This window comes from Melanerpes formicivorus, unplaced genomic scaffold (genome assembly GCF_026170545.1).
Source record: "Melanerpes formicivorus ecotype bairdi unplaced genomic scaffold, bMelFor1.0.p_v2 SCAF_69, whole genome shotgun sequence".
NCBI classification, from domain to species: domain Eukaryota; kingdom Metazoa; phylum Chordata; class Aves; order Piciformes; family Picidae; genus Melanerpes; species Melanerpes formicivorus.
Window position 1 is genome coordinate 371635 of NW_027142421.1, and position 13657 is coordinate 385291.

Sequence of the window (13657 nt, forward strand, 5' to 3'; positions counted from 1 at the left end):
TTACAGCAGGCTCCAAAGGAATCAGCAGAGTGACCTAGCATCGAAGCTGGCAAACCTCATCTTGGGGTGCATCAAATACAGCATGGCCACAAGAGATGATTATCCTGCTGTGTTTAGTATTGTTGTGGCCTCATCTTGACTCCTATGTGCAGTTCTGGGCCCCACAATTAAAAAAGGATGTGAGAGTACTTGAATGCATTGAGAGGCGAAAGAGCTGGAAAGAATTTCTTGTGAGGAGCAGCTGAGGACTTTGTATTGGAGGAAAAGAGGCTGAGGGGCAACCTTGTTGCTCTGTACAGCTTCCTGAGGAGGCAAAGTGAAGAAGGAAGTACTGATTCTCTTCTCCCTAGTATCCAGTGATAGGAATTGTGGGAATGGCTCAAATCTGCACCAGGGGAAGTTAAGACTTGACATTAGTAAGGATCTGTTCACTAAGAGGGTGGTCAAACACTGGTTTAGTTTCTAAACCCTCTTGGTTTTGAGTGTCTTGAGACCAGCCCTATATGCAGAATCAAGTGCCGAAATAGATTACTCGTCCTCAACTGATTAAATTTGATACTTTTCCATTGGTGTCTCCTTCTCTCCCCATCTTATTTTCTGTCTTTGAATAATAGATACATATATCAAGGACATCACAGTAAAATGAGGACCAGAATATTTATCAAAACAATATAACAACTACAATTTTTCCCCCCTCTAAAGAGAGTAAGAATAAAGACAGCAGTGTCAGACACTTCCTTGCTCTCTACAATCACCTCACAACATTTTAGTGATTTCTGGATTTGTTCCAAGTTTAGTAGCAGGAGAAGCTTTTTCTTCTTAATCCATTTGACTCTTTTCTGGTAGAGGAATCCCCCATACAGCGTGAGCTTTCCTTTAAAAAAATGCCTCAGCCTGTGAGGTCTCAAAAGGAACCTTCCAGATTGTGATCTCCAGTCCCTCTCACTCCCCTTACTCCCTGAAGTTTCCAAGTGGCATCTCATTGCCTGTAGATAGCTTGCTGCTCTGTAAATCTGTGTGCTTCAACAGGTTTGTCCTTGAATAAATACAGCTGCCAAAGGTGGAGGTCATCAAATCCACACCCCAAGTTTAGGCTTGATCTTAGAAAGAAGTTCTTCACAGAAAGAGTTATTGCCTGTTGGAATGGGCTGCCCAGGGAGGTGGTGGTGTTGGCATCTCTGGAGGTGGTTAAGAAAAGACTGGATGAGGCACTTAGTGCCATGGTCTAGTTGATTAGATAGGGTTGGGTGATCAGGTGGACTTGATGATCTTGGAGGTCTCTTCCAACCTGGCTGATTCTGTGATCATCAAATGCACACGCCTTGCTAATGCAGGTATACTCAGATCAGGTCTAATATTGTAGTAAGGCAAAAGATGCCAACAAACTGATGTGTTTTGCAAACCAAGAGTTGTAAATTCTAGTTAATGAGTGTCTTTGGGATTAATTTACTGTAGGTTATACACTATTTACAACAAAGCATCTGGGTTGGTTGCTGGCATTACTTCTGCAATTTCAGGAGGGCTGCCTCACCTTATCAGCACAGTATCTCCTCATAAACATCACATATCAAGCAGAGTTTCACAATCCTTGCTGTCTCCTGGGTTTTGATTCATTCTTATTTTAAGATGATCACTGAGCAACCTCTGTAGAATCCTAGGATTCTTCCTTAGTAGAAGCCTTCCCAGGAGAGAGCTTGCAGTTTCCTGGAAAGGGGAGTGTGAAAAGGGAAAGCATAGGATGCTACAAAGTTTTCTAAGTGATCACAAAAGCTGAGCCTCATAGCTTAGCCAGCTAAGTTTTGTTAGACTGCTCTGTTGTTTAAAACGGAAAGACACTACTGAGTGTAACTTGCCTGTTCCACTTTTAAAACGATCCCAGCTGCTTTCACCACTAGAGGCCATTCTTGCTTTACCTGACTGATTTTCAATTTCTTTCCTGAGCTGTCAATATGGCAAATGCAAAGGCATTTTGGTGAACACTTAGTGAAACCAAAGCAAAAACTGTATACCTTTTGGTGACCTGTGTTTCACAGGTACATAGGTACAGTGATGCTGACCATGAAAAGGATGCTGAAAGCCTGTATTAGAACACCTTGAATGCCAGAATGCAATGAAGTTTGCTTTTGGTTGCAATTTTTTTAACTGGTTTTGCATGACTTCTTGTCAAGATATTAAGTAGTTTCCCCTGTTTTTCATCTATAGCAGATGGTGCCACAGCATTATGACATTTATTTATGTTTTGCAAATGCTGAAAACAGCACCATGTAACTGATCCCTGTAGAAAAGGAAAATGTGCAAATTGCTTGAAGCTTGCATGAGTTGTAGTGCCTTTCACAATACAAACAGCTACTGATTAAGGCATATGTACAACTTTTGAACTGCTTAGCTAGCATATTTGGACCTTTTTACCTACTTATCTAGTACATTTGGGGCAGTGGTTGAAAAGTTCCAAGGTAACTGGTCTAGTAAGCCATCCTAGATTTTTGGAATCACAGAATGGTTTTGATTGGAAAAGACTTCTAAGATTATCAAGCCCAACCATTAACCTAAGATCACCATGGCCATTAAACCATGTCACAAAGTGCCATGCCCACACATTTCTTGAACAATTCCAGGTATGGTGACACCACCACCTCCCTGGGCAACTGATCCCTATGCCTGACCACTCTCTCAGTAAAGCAACATTCCTAATATCCAAACTAAACCTCCCCTGTCACAATTTCAGGCCATTTCTTTTTGTTCTATCACTTGATATTAAGGAGAAGAGACCTACCCCACTTTGCTTGCAACTTCCTTTCAGGTAGTTGTAGAGAGCAACCAGCAGTGTTTGGACCTGGCCACCCAGACACTTCTTAACCCAGAGAAGCATCTACTCATTAAAGTCAGGAACAGCTAGTGTCTACAGGAGGATGCTGTGAGAAACAATGTCAAAGCCTTTACTAAAATCAAGAGACATGACATCCATTGCCTTTCCCTCATCCATTGTTTCACCTTGTGGCAGAAGGAGATCAGATTCATTAAACAGGACCTGCCCTTTATGAACCCCTGGTGACTGGGCCTGATCATCTGGTTGCCCTGAACATGCTGGATAATAGCACTAAAGTGACTTTTCCCATGACCTTTCCAGGCTCCTAAGGTCAGACTGACAGGTCTGTAGTCCTTTGTATCCCCCTTCTGGCCTTTCTTGTAGGTGTATTTGCCAATCTCCAGTCATCTGGGAACACTTAACCAGGACTGGCGGTAAATGATGGAAAGTGACTTGGTGAGCTCTTCCTCCAGGTCCCATGGTACCCCTGGGTGTATGCCATCTGGCCCCATAGACTTGTGGTGCAGCAGTTGGACTATGGGGGGGTTTATTCTGCTCCCCATCCTTATCTCCCAGCTCAGGGAGATGGGTATCCAGTAAACAATTTTTTGTACTAGTGAAGACAGGCAAAGAAGGTATTGGACACCTTGGCCTTTTCCTCATCCTTGACCACCATGTTCCTCCCTGAATAAAGAAAAAAATAATTAAAAAACCCACAAAACCCCACAAAAAACCCACACCAAATAAAAACCCCACAAACAAAAACCCAACAAAAGCCCACAACAACACAAAACCCAACCAAAAATCACTCCAGCAAATATAAATGCTCCAGTTAACTGTACCATTGGTCACCCAACAAAAGACATGAGAGGACATTGTAAGAAATTTGTCCAGTCTTGCTTCCCCTGGCAGGCAAGTACCATACTCAGAGAAAAAATATCCTCTCTTCTTTTGTGACAGTTAGGGTGAGAGAGATTTTTCTTTTTACCTCCTGCCTGAAAAAGATGAGAGACTTTGAACATTTTCCCATTCTGTATCACAATGGAAACGTGGTTTCTCATATAATAGGAAAGAAAAAAAACCCATCTGTTGTTCAAACCAGTAGCAATAGGATGCTTGCCTGGGAAGTTCTGACAAAGTTTTAACTGTACTCTGTCTTATTCAACCTACCTTAATCCTCAGTCTCCTGTAACAGGCAAGTGTCCTGACCACCAGGGCTCTGAGCTCTTCTAGAGTCTTTAGTCTTTACTACTGTATTTATCTAGTCTTTGCTTACAGGAAGAGCAAATTAGAGGGAGTGTGTAGCTCTGTAATTGCAATGGCTCAGTCTTCCCTTATGACTATAGTTTTTAGGAGAACCTCTATGATAACTCAGAAATCTTCCCAACTGAAATCAGTATGTGAATCCCCAGCATACCATATTTCTTGGAAGAAAGTGGAATACATATCACATTATGTGTTTAAGTTGGAACTATGAGTGCCCTTCTGTCTGGCATAGATTCAGAAATATTCCAACAGAATCATAGAATGCATTGGGTTTGAAAAGACACTTGAAGGCCATCTAGTCCAACCACCCTGCAATTATCAGGGACATCCCCAACCAGACCAGGTTGCCTGATCTTGAATGCCCCTCAGGCATGGGGCTTTCACCACCTCCCTGGGCAACCTGTTCTAGTGTTCTATCATTCTCATAATAAATAACTTCTTCCTAATGTCCAATCTAAATCTATCCTTCCCTAGTTTAAACCCATTGCCCCTCATCCTATTGCTACATGCCTTTGTAAACAGTCTTTCCCCAGCTTTCTTGTAAGCCCCGTTCAGGTACTGGAAAGCTGGAAGCTCTCCCTGGAGCTTTCTCTACTCCAGGCCGTACAACTCCAGCTCTCTCAGCCTGTCTTTGTAGGAGAGGTGCTTCAGCTCCCTGATCATTTCTGTGGAACTCTTCTGGACCCTCTCTATCAGGTCCATATCCTTCTTGTTTTGAGGGTCCCAGAGGTCATGTATGCGTGCTTCCCTGATCTTCTTCTTCCTGATGGGCAGCGTGCAGTACTTAGCTGAGTTACCTTTGTTACAAACATGAGGGTTTAAATGAAGTAATGCTCTCTGACTGAAAGACTCACAGTTAACTGCAGAACCACAGTGTACTCCAAAATAGAAAGCAGAGGATCAGCATGTGACTTCATTCTGCTTTTAGCAGCAAACAGCAGCTGCAGACAAAAATAGAAGGTGATAAGCAACTAAAGTCTTTAGTTAAAGGCAGAAGACAGTCTCTGTGATGGCAAGGAGTCCAGAGCAACAATGAAGTCTCTCCGATTCATTAGTGCTGAAGTATTCGTGTCAAATGCAGAGTTTGCCAGGAAGAGGCTTGGTGGTGTCGCCCATAATCTTTTTCCGCTTCTTTTTAAAGCCAGCTATTTACTAGAGCAAGGAGAAGTAATTCATGACTTGGTAGAGAACTGGCCACTCATTGACCTTAACATGAGAAAACTTCTGGGAACTACTGTGGACTGCCAAGAAGACTTGAGCCAGAGAACATGCTTAGTCTGCTTGGAAAGCTGTCTGACAGGGCTGAGAGACTATGTGCTGAATCGTTCTTCTCCCTACATGAAAAGGTTGAAAGTGGTCGACCTGACAGGTATAAAAGATGTGGAAGTACAGTTTTGTGAATGTAAGAAGGCAATGGGTAGATGGGCCAGGACACAAATGATCTCTAAGATTTGTTTAGACCTCCTGGTTAACCTGCGGCAAACACAGTGCAATCCAGATACCTTCGAAATCAACATCGATGTGCTAATTGACTTGTTTGTTACAGAGCGGAACTATGAGCTGGTAGTGCAGGCTCTGCTGAAGAAATGCTATTGTCCACTGAAGATCTGCTGTGTGGCATTCAGATCTGACAACCTGGCTTTGCCGAAATTCTTCTATATCATAAAGCTCACCGATCCCTTAGCGTTGCGCAAACTGGAAATAGTTCACAATGTTCGCTTGGAAATGGAACACTTGGAAATACTCTTCAACACTATGCACTTCCCTCTGCTGATGTCCTTGACCTTGCCAGCACGAACATTTAATGTGAGGAGGTTTACAGCCACAGATGAACAGGTGCTTACTAACATTGCAGAAAAGATGGGTGAAATGATGCAGCTGACTGAGCTGAGTGTATCATATTCTATACTCACGGGAAGAATACAGAAACTGCTCAGGTAATCTGATCATCTTACTTTCAGTCAAACTGCAAAGAACAGCTTGTTGTGCCATCAGCTAGCTGAGAATCTCTGAGAACAAGGGAAGTGAATATATACCAGAGTCTGTGTGGGAAGGGGCGGCAGGAAGCTAGGAAAGAGTGTTTGTTGGGTAGGAAGCCAATGAGTATCTAATACACTCAGAACTGACTGTTCTTATCAGTCTTTCTGAGCCCAGCTGATGAGTATGATGAGAGAATACTTTTACATACCAGATAAGAGCAAGGTACACCCAGATGATTGTGATTTGACACATTCCTGAGCTTATACCTCAGTCAGTTTAGGCTGACCTTTAGCACAAGACTTGAATCAAATTCCAAGTATTTTTCAGGGTCTATAGTAGAGTTTTGCCCTCTAAAAATCAGGACAAATAGGTAAGATTCCACAGATACTGTATTTTGGGGTGTTCAGGGGTATAGCAGACTTTGATTTGAGATATTGATTTCATTCGTTTGTTTTGTCTGTGGGTCTCAAGGCAAGAGAGATCTGATGCTTTTATGTACTATGAAGTAAGCTAAAATATGAATATTCATGCTGAATTCCAGGGGGAAATTGGCAATTCTCAAAAAAAGATAACAAGGGACATGTGATCAGTGTCAATATTTGAACAAAGATTAGCTAAATGTATGCTTTTCAGAGCTTCTAACAACAACAACAACAAAAGGCAGACAAAACTCTAAAATTGCTCATGTACTATTAGTTAAAAAGTTGAGTTAGAAACTTTCCTCTTGTACTGTGCTAGAAAGATGTAGAAGCTGTGAATGGCACAATGTTTATATTGACAGAAATAAACTACAGTTTCCTAACCTTGATCCAGCTGAGGACTGTGGTAGAAGTCTCCCTAAAATTTGATATGTGTTTGTCTTGATTTTCATCTGACCAAACAGTTTTATATTCAGCTACAATGTTTGCACATAATCTCGGGTACATTTCTCCCAGCCTTTTTCATCAGAAGGTCTCTTTGCAACTTCGTAAAAATACAACAGCTAAACCTCTTGGGCATGTAAAAAAAAACCCATAGTGGAAACAAAGCTAGAAACAAAACCAGAAGTGTGAGAATAGTCCTCAAATTTCATCTTGCAACGAATCCTTCCTTAAGGGAAGTGACCTAAATCTTTGGAATGGTAACAACTTCCTACAAGAAGCAGCCACCAATGCCTTTGTGCTGGTAATGATCTGCTATTAAGTCAGCGAGCAATGCAACTGGTTACAAAATAGACGCATGGATTGTTACAAATTAACCCTCGTTAAAACAACACAATGCCAAGTAAAGTAGGCGCTAAATCGTGGAACTGATTTCAGAAGGAAAATACACTTGTCATTGTTGGCACATGATTCTAATTCTCCAGAGAGATAAGGGGCGGGGGGAAGTGGGGGGGAAAGGACGGATGAAAAAGGCTGTTGCAGACAACTGTATTCATAATGTGGATAGTTGTTGGAAATTTTGTAAATGTAGCTTTTCAATGGTTTCTGCCTTAAAACCCTTTTTCTCTTTAATTCTGCAGCCCACTGAAAACTCCACTGAAGATGCTGGATGTTTCTAACTGTTCATTGAACTTTGCTGATATGGACTATTTAGCCAGTAGTTTCCATGCTAATCACTTAGAAGCCCTGGACCTGAGTGGTCATGATTTAACCGACATGTACCCATCAGCGTTCTTTAAGCTTCTTAGGCATTCCTCTTCAGTGCTCAGGAGTCTTACTCTGGAGGACTGTAACATCCAAGACACTCATGTCAACATGTTGATTTTAGGTTTAAGCCCTTGTCAGAAACTACAGGAATTTAAGTTTGTTGGAAACCCTCTGTCATCCCAAGCGCTTAAACACCTTTTCACATTTCTCTGTGAGTTACCGATGCTGAAAACTGTGGAGTTCCCAGTTCCACGGGACTGCTACCCTGTTGGCATCACCTACCCAATTGATGATGCCAGTCTCTGCATATATGATCACCAAAAATACGACAGTGTAGCACAGGAGCTTAAGCTCATTTTACTACAAGCAAATAGGGAGGATGTGAAGGCTTCAAGTCCACTCTTTGGCAGCTATGATGCAGCTGTTCAGGAGACAAACAACGAACTAGGAGCTTATTTGATCAAATCCTTCAAAGAGACTTTAGAAAAGTTCACTACTTCTCTTAAAATGAGTTAAATGTGTAACACAGTGGTGATGAGCTCCTCTGTCAAATCAGAAGTTAATGTAGTCTTTTCTAGGACAGAACCTTCATTGATCAGTTTTGAGATGTCTAATTTCTTGACTGAATTTACATCTGTTTGAGTAACTTCTGATCATCTAAGGTACTTTGTGCTATATCTATTACGTACACCCTACATAAACACAAGGGAGCTTATTATTTCACATAAAAGCATGCTGTTTCCCAGTAAAACAATAGGCATTTAAGCTTAGCTTATCCTCTGGATTTGGTAGTGAGGCTTGTAAGGCCACAGGAAGGAGAGGAAAGCCCTTGCCCAAGTCCAGTAGGATGTCACAAAGATTGTCTGCTTAGCCCCACTCCCCACCTATGGTTTCCTGACTGATTTTTTTTTTTTGGTTTGCCTTTAGCCTTCTAAATTCAGGAGTCTGTGTTTTATCTGGTATATTCCCAGAAGCAGGGGATGTATAGGAACCTCCATATCTCTGCCTCTTTATTCTACAGAGGCAAGCATGATAAACCTCCTTTTGCATGAGGAATTACAGAGTTTGTCTAGTACCTTGTGCTGGTGAGGAGCAAAATTCCATACTGTGGAGGCAGCAAAGCAAGTGGTAAGCTGAGAGCAGAGGGCTCTCTCCTGCTTCCACCGGCAGTATAAAGCAACCTAAAAGGGCTCTTGAAAAGTGTATTTTACAAAGGTACACCAGGACAATGGTGCACAGCCATGTTTGTGATGGCAGAAGGGAGGTGCCTCAAGCTGCTCCCTTTGCGAAATCAGCTTCTGGGCTGGTAGAATGCACCTTGCTGATTTCAGCTGTTTTAAAGAAAGTCTAGGACAGTGGTAATAATGAACAAAAAAACCCCAAACCAGACAAACACACACACACACACAAACAGCACACACCACAAATCAAAACAACCCCACACCACCATTTGGTTGAAAACGTGTAGAAAAATTAATCCAATGCCAATTTGAAAAATGTGGAAATGAGACAGATGAATTGCTGAGAAACTAAAAGATCATCTGCATAAAATACTGCCCTCTTCTCCTAGGGCTGTGGGTTGTTCTGTTACAAAATTGCAACTGGCACCTTGAAGAATCGCCTTTATCTGGAAAACTCAAGTGCACAAAATGTGCTGGAGTAACAGACAAATCTAATCCCAGACCAGCACACGCGCTGCGGTGTAATGTGGTAAAAGGGCCGACAGGGTCTCAGGAGGCAGCATTTGCCCACAGGGGCTATGCTGCAACGAGTAGGAGGGCTGCTGCGGTGCGCATGGAGGCTTGGGGTGTGGGTCTGGAGGCTTGGGGTGTGGGCCTGGGTGGAGCTGCTGCAGGTGCAGAACTTGGTGGTAGCAGAAAATTCTCACCTGGAATATTTTGGGCTCCCCATTTCAGGGATCTACTTGAGAGAGTCCAAAAGAGGGCTATGAGGATGATTAAGGGACTGGAGCACTGCCTTACAAGGAAAGGCTGAGAGACCTGGGGGTGTTTAGTTCTGGAGAGGAGAAGACTGAGAGAGAATCTAATAAATGTTTATAAATATCTGAGGGCTGGGTGTCAAGAAGACAGGGACAGCCTCTTCTCACTTGCACCCTGTGATAGAACAAGGGGCAATGTATGCAAACTACAGCACAGGAAGTTCCACCTTAACATGAAGAAGAACTTCTTTACTGTAAGGGTCACAGAGCACTGGAACAGGCTCCCCAGAGAGGTTGTGGAGTCTCCTTCTCTGGAGACATTCAAGACCCATCTGGATGCATTTCTGTGTGGCCTGCACTAGAATATATGGTCCTGCTCTGGCAGAGGGGTTGGACTTGGTGATCTCCAGAGGTCCCTTCCAACCCCTAACATCCTGTGATCCTGTGAACTGGGAAGAGGACTATAATGGGGAGGAATCCCTGGGTAGTATGCAAGTGACATAGTCTACTTGCCGTCTTATATTCAACACTATGGACAGACCAAAGAGAAATATATTAGCAAATCTTACCTGCTGTCATCCAGTTTGAAACTTCTGCTGCTAGCCTCTGAGAACTCTGAAAGAGCCCTAAGTGTAGAGGTAGAACTAGAGCTACACAAGTTAATGCCAAGCACCTTGCCATTAAATATATTTTAACAGTTCATGAAAACTTGATCCAGAACTCCAAGGGAATGTTGTAGCAGGAGTTGAGGTACTGTTGTTATATCAAACATCATTATTAACATAATAAAAGGAGCTAACTTGAAGTAATACTGTATCTCATCATCTGAGGTTAAGACATAAACTCTTTGTGTTTAGGCCTGGCTGGTTTGTGAAGCTTTTTGTTTACCCACATTACCTACTCACCAAGCTTGCAAAAAAAAAAAAAGATTAAAAAATAAAAATAAAAAGGAATGGGCTGAGTACTAAGCAGAGCTTCCAGATGCCACAGCTTGCATTTCAATGATCTTTTGATGTCATCCTAGCATACATTCTTCCTTCTCATGTATTTGATTGATTAAACACATGATGGTACGCTTGAAAAAGAGTTGACATGACCATCTTCCAGTGACTTTATCTTCCCCAGAAACTGGCAGATTCCTTGAGGTTATGAGCATTCCAGACTTTAAGATACCTGCTCCATGTTGTTTTCTATTTCTGAGACCAGAAATGTCATAATAGAGATTTCTATCTATGGAATAGAACAACAGAAACTGTGGAGCAATCTCTGGAGCCTACAGGTATTTATCAAGTGTTTGGTTATGAAACCGCTACAGTTTCTCTCGCAGTCAACATGCTGTCAGCATCAAACCAGTACCACAAACTGATTTTACTTCCTTGGAGATCACAACCAAGAATGCATCAAGATAGAAGCTTCTTTGTATTCTGCTAAGACACTTTTGAGTTCCTGGCCTGATAATGTGCAGTCTTGTGCCCTTGCAGAATGAGCATGCCTTTGCTCACTTGAAGTATGGGAATCCTTTATTGAACTGAAGATTTTTATTAATAAGACAGTTATTGCTCTAAGAAAACATTCCTTCTTGCCATCAGTTCTACCCCAAATTAGCATACTGATTTTCTCTAAAGGCTGATGCACTGTAACACTGGTATATTGTAATTTCATATACATTGTTTTTCAAAAGCATCACAAAAGTTACTTCAGTTGGTTTATGTATATACCTCTCATCCCATGAAACAGAAGACTTAGATCTTGCCCTTTGTCCATTTATGTATTTGTGTGCTAAGCAATGAATGATGCTGTAGTGAGGTGGGTGTTGGTCTCTTTTCTCTAGTATCAAGTGAGAGCACAAGAGGAAATGGCATCAGATTTTGCCAGGGGAGTTTCAAATTGGATATTGGGAAAACTTTCTCTACTGAAAGAGTGGTCAGGCATTGAAACAGGCCATGAGAGAGGTGTTGGAGTCATGTGTAAATGGTGCTTTAGGACATGGCTTAGTGGCCATGGTGGTGTTAGGTTGACAGCTGGACTAGATGATCTTAGAGGTTTTTTCCAACCAAAGCAATTTTATGATTCTATGAATAAATTTAGAAATATCATACTGCTTCCTTCTCCTTCTCTTCTCACCTACATCCATTGCTTCTGCCTACTCAAAACTTCCTTCCACTGCATTCTCAAAAGATCTTAAGTAATTTGTTCTCTTTATTGACTTTTCCTCTTCGTAGTTTTAGACATTTCAAAAGGACAGTGGAATTAAATCTCAGCTCTGCTGCTACATCACAGTAATCTACTGACAGCATAGCAGAACAGTTCAGATGTAAGTTGTGGAGATAACTGATTTGCTGTTTAAAGTAAATGACCTGTAAGAAGGTTGTACAGAGGGGATGCTTAGTTTTGGTTTCTGAACACAAGCAGATATTATAGTCCTGATTCTCCTTTCTGGCTATGAATTCTGTTTCGAATCCAGCACCCCAGCAGAAATGTCAGGCTTTAGACTGAAGGTAATTATGAGTATAGACAGAGGCAAAGCCATAAGGGACTGTTCCAGGTAACGGATGGATACCCCACTGGTTGTGTTGGTGAGGAAATATTGCAACCATAACTCAGAAACATTTGAGAGGAACACTGGAAAACAGGGAAATGAGGACTGAAAGAACCTCATTGGAAGGACTCAAGCAAGGATTGGGATGACAAAAATACGAGGGGGGTTTACATGGCACAGTAGTTGTCACTCTGTAGTCCTATAAGAAAACCAGGCCACTGTTGGGTGGTGGAAGAAGGAGAAGGTGATGACAACCACTGTAAGACCCTGGGAGTCAGGGGAGGGAACAGAGGAAGGCGTGGAATCTATTGCCACAAGCTTGATGACAGGAATAAAGTGGGTCAAGTCTCTTAGTGGTAGTAATCAATGTTGTGAAAGGCAATGAAGAAATCCAGAAATTAAAGAAGTATTGGCTTCAGTACGATGAGTGAGTCCACAATTAGTCCTTGATTAGGTGGGTTGGATAATAGGTTGGACTTGATGATCTCAAAGGTCTCTTCCAACCTGGTCTATTCTATTCTATTCTATTCTATTCTATTCTATTCTATTCTATTCTATTCTATTCTATTCTATTCTATTCTATTCACCAAGATAGGAGAAAGGCCAGATGAACAGTTATGTGGTGGGAAAGTCCAAGCCAGGATACTCCAAGTCCCAAAGAAATATGCTAAGAATGTGCAAGCTAGCTCCCTTTGCTAGTCAAGATGGAAGCATTTGAGGCAGGAAGCAAGCTGGCAAGGCAGAATGGCTATTGACAGGAAAGAGAAAATCACACGTGTTCAATGAAAGAGACATCCAGAGGTCAACCCCCTGCTTGGGGAAGGGCCATTCAATAGACAAGGTCTGCCACAGCCTTTCTAAGTATGGAAATTTCCTAATCTTTCTGGGCAACCTTCTGCTGTGCTGATCACCCTGGGAAAATGTTCACTAAAGTGTAACTCACCCTTCAAGTGCTGTGACTGTTGTCAGGCTGAGAGATGTTAGGCTCTCTAGCCTGGAATAGAGCAGACTGAGAGGGAATCTTATCAGTGAATAAAAATATCTAAAGGGTAGAGGTCACGAAGATGCAGCTGGGTTCATTCCAGTGGTGCCCAGTGATAGGACCAGGGGCAACAAGTACAAAGCACAACACAGGAGGTTTCACTTGCATGGAAAGAAAAACTTTTTTCTTGTGAATGTGCCAGAGCACTGGATCAGGCTCCCCAGAGAAGCTGCAGAATCTCTTTCTCTGGAGAGACTCCAAACCTGCCTGAACATGTACCTGGACAATCTGGTCTAGATGTACCTGCGTTAGCAAGTGGGTTGGACTAGCTGAGCTCCAGAGATCCCTTCCAACTCCTATCATTCTGTGTTTCTAATTATGTGCTGTTGATGAGTGCAAGTCCTATAAGAGGCAAAATCCTTTGCTCCCTTTTGTGAATTCAGTGAGTTAGGACCTGCAACTGTGTGTGACAGATTAGGGCACTCTCCTCTTTAAAGAAGGAGCTGTGACAGGAATA

The 13657-nt window shown here is 42.2% G+C and overlaps 1 protein-coding gene across 2 annotated transcripts; it reads left to right on the forward strand.

Annotated features, from left to right (window-relative positions):
* Positions 1-5092: 5092 nt before the first annotated feature.
* On the forward strand, positions 5093-11730 carry LRRC14B (leucine rich repeat containing 14B). 2 transcript variants are annotated; one of them, XM_068162971.1, is made up of 3 exons: positions 5093-5441; positions 5619-6009; positions 7554-11729. In XM_068162971.1, the coding sequence occupies exons 1-3, from the start codon at positions 5105-5107 to the stop codon at positions 8194-8196; spliced, it is 1371 nt and encodes a 456-aa protein (XP_068019072.1). In that variant the 5' UTR covers positions 5093-5104; the 3' UTR covers positions 8197-11729. The 2 variants fall into 2 exon arrangements, with proteins under 2 accessions (XP_068019072.1, XP_068019071.1); XM_068162970.1 differs by having other exon boundaries at positions 5093-6009; positions 7554-11730.
* Positions 11731-13657: the final 1927 nt, after the last annotated feature.